Source organism: Castanea sativa, chromosome 7 (genome assembly GCF_040712315.1).
Source record: "Castanea sativa cultivar Marrone di Chiusa Pesio chromosome 7, ASM4071231v1".
NCBI classification, from domain to species: Eukaryota; Viridiplantae; Streptophyta; class Magnoliopsida; order Fagales; family Fagaceae; genus Castanea; species Castanea sativa.
The window spans coordinates 16,869,144-16,882,157 of NC_134019.1; the positions used below are offsets into that span (position 1 = coordinate 16,869,144).

The 13,014-nt window shown below is 36.1% G+C and overlaps 1 protein-coding gene across 1 annotated transcript; it reads left to right on the plus strand.

Moving 5' to 3' along the window:
- The first annotated feature begins 3,409 nt into the window (after positions 1-3,409).
- LOC142644051 (uncharacterized) lies at positions 3,410-5,911 on the plus strand. The gene is made up of 3 exons (XM_075818737.1): positions 3,410-3,838; positions 3,924-4,262; positions 4,916-5,911. Exons 1-3 carry the CDS (start codon positions 3,410-3,412, stop codon positions 5,909-5,911), a joined length of 1,764 nt encoding a protein of 587 aa, XP_075674852.1.
- Positions 5,912-13,014: the final 7,103 nt, after the last annotated feature.

Consider the following 13,014-nt stretch of genomic DNA (forward strand, 5'->3'; position numbering starts at 1 on the left):
TGGGATTCGTAGTTGGACTTCTTATTATAACTAGTCAAAATGAAACATGCTTATACTTTCAAGGAAAAAACAGAGTCATTTCTTTGACAACAAAATATGGATGTGGTTCAATTTTCAACCCTTAGTTTAGACTTTAATAAGATAGAATCTAGTGTGGATAGCCAAGAGCCTTATAGCCTTTTGGAATTTCAAATAGAGGCGTCTAGATTTCAAATACTCTCTCCCCGCTTATCGAATTATAAAAAAATAATAATAATAATAATCAAGTGATGGTAAGGTTTTAGATGGGCAATACTTTTATTTTGGGGAAAAAAAAACTTAATAAAATTATCTTCATAATGTTTCCTTTATAACACAGTCACTATGTAATATGTATCATTCCCAGGATAAGAGCAAATGTCATAAATTTAATATACTACTCTATTTATAAAATAAATTTTTGAGATTTATTTATCAACTGAATATGTCAATAATAATTGAACCTTATAATCTTATGGCTTTTTGGAGGAAGTAACCATGAAAGTTACACAAAAAGGCAAATACATTATACATGCACCATGCTACTTTGAATACCCTTTCTCCTTTCTCAAAGCCAAAGGTGTATCTTTTACACCCAATATATATATATATATATATATATATATATATATATATATATATATATATAATGCAAACTAAATTTTGGAGTCACATAATAGACCTCATCTTCTACCCCATTCTCCTTTTGCAAAAAAACATGAAGGTGATCACTGATCAGAAAAAGTGAGGTTGATGACTTGGATATGTAATGTAAGCCATATAAAATGGTCACGGCCAATTTTGATGCAAGTTGGCCACATATTCTGGGTCCCAAAGTCACTAACATGTCCTGGAAAAAAAAAAGAGAGAAAAATATAATGACATGTTAGCCATTTTGTCGATTAAAAGGGTGAATATAGACAATGAAAATTTGATATTTGAGATAAATCCCAAATGCAGTTTTTTTTTTTTTTAAACCCCAAATGCAAAATTATTAAATTTTTTTTTTGTGAGTGATCGAATGCAATTTTATTATTAATATTTTGACAAACAAGAGTATCTAGAGTTTAGACTTTTTTGAATATCTGACTTCATATTATTATAAAGAAGAATCTTATGAAGTTGTCCCAAGATGCTGACTTTAGAAACTACTAAATCAACTCTTTGAGACAAAATATAAAATTATTAATAAGCAAAGAAGTGGAAGAGAAAAAGATAGAAAAAAAATATTTTATTTATTTTGAGAAGCAAAGAAAATAAAAAGAATCTTTTGGAGTTGCTCCAAAATGCTCACTTTAGAAACTACTAAATCAACTCACTCTTTGAGACAAAATATAAAATTATTAATAAGCAAAGAAGTGGAAGAGAAAAAGACAGAAAAAGAAATATTTTATTTATTTTGAGAAGCAAAGAAAAAATCTTTTTGATACGTAATACGTTGCCTTAGAGCATTCACAGCAGTGGAGCTAAATAGCTATATTGCTATTTTAGCTCCACTCAAACCATAAAATCCCCTACACAGCAGTGGAGGCAAAGCTAAATTTTTTTAGCTTTGCGCTACAGTGCTCATGTATTGATACATGAGCACTGTAGCTGAAAGTTAAAAAAAAAAATAATATTTTACACGCTCTGGGATTAAAAAACAATACACACTCTTCTCTCTCTTTCTCTCCCACAGTCACCGAACGAACAAGCAAGTCTCTCTCTCTCTCACAGTTCACTCTCTTTCTCTCTCAACCCTCTCAAAGCTCACCGCCGATCAAGCATCTCGAAGCTCACCGCCGATCAAGCATTTCGAAGCTCACCGCCGATCAAGCATCTCGAAGCTCACCGCCGATCAAGCATCTCGAAGCTCACCGCCGATCAAGCATCTCGAAGCTCTCCGCCGATCAAGCATCTCGAAGCTCTCCGCCGATCAAGCATCTCGAAGCTCACCGCCGATCAAGCATCTCGAAGCTCACCGCCGATCAAGCATCTCGAAGCTCACCGCCGATCAAGCATCTCGAAGCTCTCCGCCGATCAAGCATCTCGAAGCTCTCCGCCGATCAAGCATCTCGAAGCTCACCGCCGATCAAGCATCTCGAAGCTCTCAACTCTCAACTCTCTCAAGCTCACCGCCGATCAAGCCTCAGCCCACGCCGATCCAAGCTCTCAACTCTCTCAAAACTCTCTCAAGCTCACCGCGCCGGCCCTCTCAGCTCAGACCCACGCCGACCCACGCCGATCAACCCTCTCAGCCTCAGACCCACGCCGATCAACCCTCTCAGCTCACCGCCGATCAGCCCTCTGTTTCACTTCAGGTCAGTTGAATTCTCCACCTACTTGCTTAAGCTTTTGGGTTGGATGCTCTAACAAAAAAAGAAGGAATTCTCCACCTAGTTTCTGTTGGAATGCACGAAGCCCATTCTCCACCTATTCAGAAGTACTCAAATGGATATATGAAACAATCTGCCCATATTTGTTTGCAGCTTTTGTGAATTGGCAAAACGAATTTGTATGGGACAGAATGTATTTGGGAATTTTCTGTGTGCAGGGTAATTTTCTGTGTATGGAATTTTCTGTGTGTACATATTCAAGTCAGTTGAACATTTGTGAATTGGTAGAACGTAATTGTATTGGACAGACTGTATTGGGAATTTTCTGTGTGCAGGGTAATTTTATGTGTTAATGGAATTTTCTGTGGGTACAGAATGTATTGGACTGAATTTTCTGTGTGTACTGAATGGATTGGAATTTTTCTGTTTGCAGGAATTTATGGATTTTATATGGATTTCATAACCATGATATTACTAAAAAAAGAACCAAAATGAAGTTTGTAAAAAGAACCGCATGGAATTTTGTGTGTATGGAATTTTCTCTGTACAATGTTGTTCACAATTCTGGATTTTTTTCTTTTCTGTTTGCAAGTAATAATGGTCTCTCTATATGTATGTGTGTGTATGTGTGTGTTGGATATCATATCTCCATGGATGGAAGTTATGATGGTGGTGTTTATTAAGCAATGTTAAAGGTGGGATTTTGTTGGTTGAGACCAGATTGCAATACCCTTTTGCTGGTCAGAGAAAATCATCAAGTGGATTTAACTAATATATGCAATTGATTACTTAATATATGCAATTGATTTCTTAATCTAAATAATGAAATATGATAGATATCATTGATTGCATGTATTTGATGTGAGAGGCATGTGTCATGCAATTGACTAATTGATTGCATGTTTCATTTATCAATCTATTTTTTTACTATGGATAACAATGACGTGCTATTTTATCCTATCCTCTGTTTCTTTATTTTTATTTTTTTTCATAACCATGATTTCGATTGGAAAATTTTTGTGTGAAAGGAACTTTACATTTTTTTTTTGTCTAATTTTATGTAGTCACGTAGAGGCATGGAGTCATGTAGGGACCTACCATATTACACGGGTATCATGAATGGGGATATAGAAATTGACTCACAAATTTTAGGAACATCTCAAAATACTCCTGTGTCAGTTTCTGATTCTGCACCTGAAATTGAGAATGCCTCTTCTACAAAAGGAAAACGGGGCGCTAACTTTAGTGTAGAGGAAGATCAACTCTTAGTATCAGCATGGCTTAATACTAGTGTTGATCCCGTAAGCAGTAATGAACAAACACAAGCTACATTTCGTCAAAAAGTTTGGGAATACTTCACGCAGTACAATAAATCCGGTAACACACGTACTATTACCTCCTTGTTAAGTCGTTGGGGATTGATCAGTGAAAGGACAAATAAGTTTGCAGGGTGCATAGCTAAAGTTAACGCACTTCATAAAAGTGGTATAACCGAACAAGATCAGGTATAAATTATATTGCATTAGTGTTAATATACACATTTATCAATAGTTTGAAGATTCTAATCATGTTATATATATTTTTTTTTAGATTATCAATGCGAAGGCTTTGTTTTTGGAGATACACCTAAAACCCTTTCTTCTTGAGCATTGTTGGCTCATGTTAAAGGACCAACCAAAGTTTGCCAATCTTAATGGAAGATCAAGAGCATCCGTGCCTCCAACTCCAGAGTCAACATCTATTGGCGAAGGGGGCGAAGGGGATTGTGGGTCCGGACTTGGTGACGGTTGCAATCTTGAGAGGCCAATTGGTAAGAAGGCCGAAAAAGCCAACCGAAGGAACAAAGCCACCGGAAAAGATGTAGGGGAATATTTGATTAAGAAAATGAAATTTATTGAGGATGCAACTCGATTGGAAGAGGAAAAAATGGTTATTGAGAGGGAAAAACTTACAATTGAGAAGGAAAGAAGTGAAGAAAAACTTAAGATTGAGAAGGAAAAAGTCATGATTGAGAAGAAAAAATTTGAGATGCAATCTATGTTAGAGGAGGAGAGAATCATGATGAAAGATACAAGTGGCTTGACCGGAGCACAAAAAGCTTTTTATGAACAACTCCAAGAGGAAATCATGGCAAAACGAAGTTCACGTAATTAATGGGTTTGATTGTATTTTGGATGTAGCTTAGGCCTTTATGTATTTTGTAGTGGCTTATGTAAGCCTTTAAGTATTTTGGTTGTAGGCCTTTAAGTATTTTGGTAGTAAACTTTTAAATTTATGATATTTTGGTAGTATTTTGTAGTGCCTTAAAATTTATAGTATTTTGGTAGTAAAATTTTAAATTTATTGTTTATCTTGTTTTGCTTTGATAGAAATGAGAGCAAGTTGTTGTTGTTTTGCTGAGTTGTTGTTGTTGCTGCTGATGCTTTGATAGAAATTAGAGCAAGCTATGATTAAAGTATTTTATAGTATTTTGGTTATATTCAATTTGTTATGGCTTATGCGTAAATTTGTTATATTCAATATGTCACATGACTTTTTAATCTTGGATCTATAGTAATAATTGTTTTTCAATTGTCTTGAAGGTTGCATCCATGAATCGCTCTTTGTTGTACAAGTTGCTTCTTGATGACTCAGATGAGGATGAGATAATTGAAGAACATGTTATGGAAACATCACAACCTAAACGTCGTCGCTCTATTCGACGTAATCATTTAACAGGCCATGAGAGGCTTTTTCTTGATTACTTTGCTCCCACGCCAGTATATCCACCCGCTTTATTTCGTAGGAGATTTCGGATGAAGCGTTCTCTTTTTCTCCGTATTCAATCTAAGGTAGAAGCTCATGACTCTTACTTTGTCCAAAAAAGAAATAGTGCCAACAAACTTGGTTTATCTTCATTACAAAAGATAACTGCTGCACTTAGAATGCTTGTGTATGGAGTATCGGGGGATTTGCTAGATGAATATGTGCGGATTGGAGAAACTACTGCATTAGAAAGTTTGAAAAAATTTGTTACTGTGGTAATTGATGTTTTCTCTGAGGAATACTTAAGAAAACCAAACAATGAAGATATTGCTAGACTGTTAGCTCATGGCGAACGCCGAGGTTTTCCAGGTATGTTAGGTTCAATTGATTGCATGCATTGGAAGTGGAAAAATTGTCCATCTGCATGGAAAGGTCAATATTGTGGTCATATTCGTGGGCCTACTATTGTTTTGGAGGCAGTAGCATCATATGATCTTTGGATATGGCATGCATTTTTTGGGTTACCTGGGTCAAATAATGATATTAATGTGTTAGAGCGGTCTCATGTATTTAATGAACTTGCTGAAGGACGTGGTCCTGCAGTACATTACTCAATCAATGGTCATGACTACACAATGGGATATTACCTTGCTGATGGCATATATCCAAAGTGGGCAACATTTGTGAAAACAATCCCATCTCCACAAGGACCTAAGCGAAAATTATTTGCAGCAACCCAAGAGGCGCATAGGAAGGATGTTGAGCGTGCATTTAGAGTGCTTCAAGCACGTTTCGCAATTGTCCGTGGACACCGCACGCTTTTTCCATCTTGAAACACTCCAAAAGATCATGAAAGCGTGTATAATTCTCCATAACATGATTGTTGAAGATGAACGGGATGATAATGAAGTGGTAAATTTGGATTATGAACAAATTGATGGAGTGGATAATCCTCCTATGCAAGTGTTACATGAACAAAATGATGAATTTCTGTCATGCATTGAGAGGTATGGACGCATTAGAGACCGAGACATTCATTTTCAACTCCAGAAGGACCTTGTTGAACATTTATGGCAATTGCATGGCGAGTCTTAGGAACTTGTGCGAGTGTGTGAGTTTTATTGTAATTTAGTTTGAGTTATGTATGTGAGTAATCTATGGACTACATTGTTCCAGCTATAATATGTGTTTTATTTTATATGTTTTATTATAAAGTTCCTCTATTTCATAATTTAGTTTGAGTTTTGTATATATATAATTTGGAGTTAAAATAAAATATTATTGTTACGTTATCATGATGATTGAGAAATTGTTTTAGTAAAAAAAAAAAATGTATAAGTATAATTTGGGCGGTGGTGGAAGGGTCGGTGGCGGCGGCAGCCGCGGTGGTGGAAGAATCGGTGTTGGTGGTAGTGGTGGCGGTGGCTGCGGCGGTAGCGACTGCGGTGGCGGTGGCAGTTGCGGTGGTGGAAGAATCGGCGGCGGTGGTGGCAGCGGTAGCGGTGGCGGCAGCGGTAGCGGTGGCGGTGGCGGTGGCGGTAGCGATTGCGGTGGCGGTGGAAGAGTCGATGGTAGCGGTTGCGGGTAGTTGTGATGGTTGTTTATTGTAATAAATATATTATTTTATTGTAGTGGATATATTATTTTATTGTGATGTTTATATTATTTTATTGTGTTAAAAGCTAAAATAGATCCACTGCTGCAGCATGTTTTGTAAAGTGAATAGGTAAAATAGATAAAGTAACTTTTGGTGGAGCTAAAAAGCTAAATTTTTAGCTCCACTGCTGTAGATGCTCTTAGCCTGAAAGCGAGAATTTTTGTTGGGCCCACAGGTTGATTCGCATAATCGGTCCAAATGCCACAAAATCTTATTACCAATGGAAGCTTGCCACGTGCATGCCCATGCACCTTCTGAATCGAACCCAACTGCAACATTCTCGACTTCTCGTGTCGTGTCAAATTTTTTTTTTTTTGGTGGGGTGGAGGGGCTAGAGATGTGCATCTGCCAACTTTTTCTATTGTATTTTATGCATGTGCACACGCTCTCCTTACATCAACACTTCTTTGTTTCAATGGTTCTGCTCTTCTTATTAAAATTTATTTGGAAAATTTCATTAATATAATCTAAGAATAAGGCTAATGTCAATCAGATCTAAGATTTTCAAAACTAGTTAATTTAGTCCTTAAAGCCAATTTTTTTTATTTGATAAACACACATGCACACAAACACACACACACACACACACACACATATATATATATATATATGGATGAGATAAGAGAATACACTCACACGTCAACACCAAAACTATATGCGGCAATTGTCGCAGAGCAAATGATAAACCATTTCTTAATATCACACCTTACCGATGTGGAATGACTCGACAACATTGAGTATCTTTTTTATTTAATAAACACACACACACACACATAGAAAAAAAGGGATGAGATAAGAGAATACACTCACACGCCAACACCAAAACTGCATGTGGCAGTTTTAATCCTTAAAGCCAACTTAGTTTCAAAATAGTTAGTTATTTTTTCTCAACTGTTTTAGAGACTATATTGGTTTTAGGGACCAAATTGGTTAGTTTTGAAAAGTCTTAGATCTGATTGACTCAAGAGGTGTGAATGCATGAATTCATGAAATTTATCCAAATTTATTTAAGGTATTTAAACTTTTAGATAATGTATTTTTGATTTAGAGTAAAAAGGATAGTATTATTAGATTATTATTATTATTTTTGACAACTTGTCAAAGGGGAAAGTTGTGATTAGAGTGCCAAGAGTCTTGTAGCCTTTTAGGTATCCAAGACATCAAAGTTTTAAATTCCCCCTCTTTTGTCTTATAACTACCGAACTATAAAAATAAAAAAGTTGTAATTAGAGTATCATTATTTTCACATGCATCTACTGTTGACATAACTTTTTCATTATTATGAATTAATAATGAAAAATTTATGTACCACATTAGTCATTATGAAAAAAATAAGATTGTGAAAATTTTGTATTTGGAGATTTATTAATTACAAAAAATAACTTGTAATGTCTTTTGGCTCAAGAATTAAAAAGGTTTAAGAATAGTATGTATGAATATATTGGGAAGGGATCAAGATTCTCCCAATTTCTTAAATTTTAGTTCGGATGTAAGATACGTGATATATAAAAAAACCTAAGATTCTTTAAAAACTTATATAGATTGCAAAAAATTAAATAAATGTTTATGTCTCACATCAAGTCATGTATATTTCCTTAAAAAAATTGAGTCATGTACATTGTACATAATAAAACATGTGTCATCTTTTTGCTTGTAGTTAAAGTCTAGTGCTCCAAACCATTGTTATTGATTCCGTTCCGTTCCGGCCGGAACGGCCGGAATTTTTCGTTCCGGTATGCAAACCGGTACCAGGATACCCAACGTTCCACCTCGGGCCAGATTTCGGGCCATTCCGGTCCATTCCGGCCAATTCTGGCCGAGATGTGAATTCCGGCCGGTACATGATTTGGCCTATGGAAAAAAAAAAAAAAAATTTGATGACTAATATTATGTTATAAATTTTGTTGGCTTATTAGTTATTAATTATTATGGGCTTATGTAATGAGTAATGACTTGTTATAAATCTTCTTATTGTTTGATGTTGTATTGAGGTTTAAGACATAAAAGTTAAGACTAAATGTTTTGTATTATTTGATGTTTAGTTATTGTCTTGTAAATTTTCTTATTGTGTGATGTTAAATAGATGTTATATTGATGTTTAAGACTTAAGAGTTAAGACTAAATGATTTGTATTATTTGAAATTTAGTTATTTATTTATTAGAATTGACAATTTTATGTTTTACAAGAATATATATAATTTAATTTTTAGGAACCCGAAACACCTTAAAACGGTACGCCGAAATCGGCCGGTACCGAAATATTCTATTCCACTGGACAAACCGAAACGGGGTCCGAAACGGTATTAATAACCATGCTCCAAACATGTTTGGAGTCAAATCTTTTCTTCTTCTTTTTTAGCACGTTTACGTGCATAAGTTTCAATTAATTCATTCTTATTGGATTCCTTTGATGAACTAGTAGACAGAGAAAAAAAAAATTGATGAATAGCTTTATACTTTTCAGATGGATAATTATTAATTTATACGCTCATGGAGTACCATATCGCCATCATGGGCTCATGGCTATTTAATTTATAGAAACCTCTATATTTAGTGATAGTAGATACAGCGTCTCGCGTCTACGTTTGCGTTTGTGTGTTTTCCAGTAGGTTTCATGCACTATTTACAGGATCCACAAACATCTTTTTTCACCAAAATTTTCATTAAAACTAGGTCTTACGGTACTATTAACACATTTAAAAATTATTTTACTACAATATCTTTAATTTTTAGTTTTCACTTTTCAGCAATAAGCGGTATAAATAGACCTTTAATGTTCTTTGGTGTTGTTTTTGGAAAGAGTAATGGAGTACAGATAAAAACGTGGAGGAGAAGAAATGATAAGGGAATAAGAGAAGAAAAAAATAATAAAAAGGGGAAAAAAAAAGGCATTTAAACTCTCAGTCAATCCACAAAAAGACTACATTCTATTTAGGTTGCAAATCAAACGGAATATAAATTCTCTTCACTAAATTTTGTTTTTCACGTCATACCTCATCAATCATAACTTGCCATCATAACTTGTCACGTGTTTTAATTTTTTTCTTTTTCTATTTTAAACTTTAAAACATTAACACTTATTCATGAAGCACAAAATCATCCACTTATTTGATGACCTATCAAGGACAAAGACAACCTCAAAAGACGAAGTGCCAAGTAAAGACACCAACACTCCAATTTGAAATTCAAACAAAAAACCACAAAAGGAAATAACGGATCTTTTACGAGAAGATCATGAAAATATGTCATCTCCCTAGAAAGAAGGGATTAAGGTCATTAATTGAGATTGGGATTAACTTTTTAACTTTTGATCTAAACTGTTGAGAAGGTATTGCATGGTGCAATAACCCTAGCTATTGCAACAAATCTCAATCCCATTATTTGTATCAAGGGTAAATGATCAGCATGACTAGATCAACGCTCTAAAGGCCCAATAAATAGAGGATCCAGCGAGTTAAGTACTCAAGGTATGAGAAAAATCCAATAAAACTTAGAGGGATAATAGTCATAACTTTTTTTTTTTTTTTTTGAGAAGCGAGAATATTTATAACTTGATTGTTGGAGGATCTTAAAGTCGGCACCACACCGGTATCACTTGACTCTTATGTCTTCTTCAATTTTGCATGCAGTGTGCAACGGAGTTGGGCTCCTCTGGATTTGCATCTACCCTGCAAGGCTGCAACCTGCAACAACTGATTCTTCACTTATAAACTTAAATAAAGTGTAAAAAGTACCCATGGAATTTGGATGATCAAGTAGAAAATATTTTGCAAAATCACAGCTTGATATAATTTTACGTTTAAGAAAATAACATTAAGCTAGACATTTTGTTATTCAATTTGGAATTTTACACTTTAATGTTTTGTTATATTTTATTTATTAATTAATTTTAAAAATAGAATGACCCACTACTTAAAAGGAAAGGCTAATTATTTTTTAAATCAAATTAAAAAAAATTCGCATCAATTATATATAAAACACAATATAAAAAAAAAAAAACATAAAGAAGAGATAAAAAAAAAAAAGATACACTAGTTATAACCAAATATTGTTGCCTCTAGTGGCTGAATCAGGATTTCTCTTTAGAGATTTTCAAAAAAAAGAAAAAAAGAAAGTAAAGAGAATACATTAGGTCTGGACTTGGCGTAAGCTCCCTATTTTACACCCTCCGATTGCAAGTTGCCACATCAGCAGTTCACCGAAGAATGAAAAACATCTGCCACAAAGAATCAAGGGCCTGTTTGGTAATTTTGTTTTACGTTATATAAGTTTTTTGAAAACACGTGTGCGTGAAAAAGTGTTGTGAAAACACGTGTTGTGTTGTTTAAACAACGAAAACTGTTGTTTAAATACCCCTACCAAACACCCTCAAATCTCCAAAACCCAATTTCAGCGGAAACCCACCTAAGAGTATTCACACCCGGACTTTGCAAATGCCATATGTTTAGGAATGGCAACGGGTCGGGTTCGAGCCGGGTTTTTCATACCCGTACTCGACCTGCGGGCTAGGACCCATGGCCCGGACCTGACTCGTTTATTAAACGGATTTTTTTTTCCAGGGGCCTAGACCTGCCCCGTCGGGCCCATAGGCCCTGCCCAACCAGGCCACTTCAGGGCCCAATCTTCAGCCCCTAACAGTGGCCCAATTCGTGGCCCAATAATTTAAAAAAAAAAAAATTGTTTTCCTGGGAAAAAAAAATCACAGCAGCAGTGCAGCACAAATTACAAATCCAAATAAATCTCAAATCAAATCCACCATACCCATTCCAATTTCTTTTCACAGAAACCAAATACATTTGAAATCAAACTATTCACATAAACCAAATACATTTGAAATCAAAATATAAAACAAGTACAAGCAAGGAGCATCAAATTTGACAACAAAATCTAAATCCCCAAACCCACATGTTAAACAAAGAGAATCTAAATCCCCAAACCCACTAATCAAATAAAGAAAAAATGGAAGAAGAACATGAGAGCATGAGAGAGTGAGATCGAGTGTGAGACCGAGAATCTTAGAATTTCATCTTCATCTTCTTCGGCAAAGAGAGTGAGTTAGAGTGAGTGAGTGAGACGTGAGTCAAAGTTGTGAGTGGCTGACGGCGTGAGACATGAGAGAGGCAGAAAGCATTAGAGAGGCTGACGGCGAGACATGAGAGGAGAGTGAGCGAGAGTGGGAGAGGAGAGTGAGGGGCAGTTGTGAGGGGCTGAGGCGTGATGAGTTGTGAGGGGCTGAGGCATGAGGGGTTGAGGGCACTGAGGCATGAAGCTGATGGCGTGAAGGGTTGCTGACTGCTGAGGACTGATGGGAATGAGAGGGGCGGCTGGGTTGGGTAGTGACTTAGGGTTACAAAACTCAGATTCTCAATGATATATTGATATATATATATATATATATATATATATATATATATATATATATAAGGGGGGGTTTTGGTAATTTAACATAACCGGGTATTTATCCGGGCTGGGTTTCAGGTCGGGTTTCAGATTTTTTTGATAAAACCTGGACTCAACTTGGACTCACTTCGGGTTTTTTTTTTTAAAATCCATACCCGACCCTATTCTTTATCGGATCAGGTAAAATTCGGCCCATTAGGGTCAGGTCGGGTCGGGTTGGGTATCCGCAGGTCAGATCTAAATTTCCATCCCCACATATGTTAGCATGTTTAGCATCAAAGCCTCAAAAAACCCCCATTACCCGGACTTATAAACCCAAAAAAATCTACAATTGTGCTACAATACAATTTGCAACGGTACTGTAGCACAATTGCAAACCGATATAATATATTTTAATCCATACCCTTAAATATCTGACTCTCTCTCTTCATCAATCTCTGTATCTCTTTTCTCTTGGGTTTGATGGGTCGTGGGTTGTTCGTGGGTGCAACAGTGGAGATCGGCGTAGGTCGTGCGTGGTGGTCAGCGTGGATCATGCGTGGTTGATGGGTCTCTCTCACAGTGGTTGATGGGTCTCATGGCGATCGGCCTAGCATGGAGGTTTGTTGATGGGTTGTTCGTGGGTTTAGCTAGGTTTTAGGTTTGATAGGTCATGGTCATGGGTTGTTCGTGGGTGCAACGGTGGAGATCGGCGAGGTTGTGCATGGTTGGCGTGAATCATGGCAAGATCGTGTGTGATGGTTGTGATGGGGTTTGTGGGGCGGTGGAGATCCGTGGGTTGCTGTGAGTTATGGTTGAATGAGTGTGCTTTGTGAGAGAGAAGTGAGAATATTTTTATATTATTTTAATGTGTAGTATGGTATAATAAAAGTTGGAATA

Excerpts from the sequence above, each read along its gene's own strand:
- LOC142644051 (XM_075818737.1), top strand. The coding sequence starts at position 3,410 with ATGGAGTCATGTAGGGACCTACCATATTACACGGGTATCATGAATGGG. Across the intron at positions 3,839-3,923 it reads GTATAACCGAACAAGATCAG|ATTATCAATGCGAAGGCTTT; the intron begins GTATAAATTATA and ends ATTTTTTTTTAG. Across the intron at positions 4,263-4,915 it reads GATTGGAAGAGGAAAAAATG|GTTGCATCCATGAATCGCTC; the intron begins GTTATTGAGAGG and ends ATTGTCTTGAAG.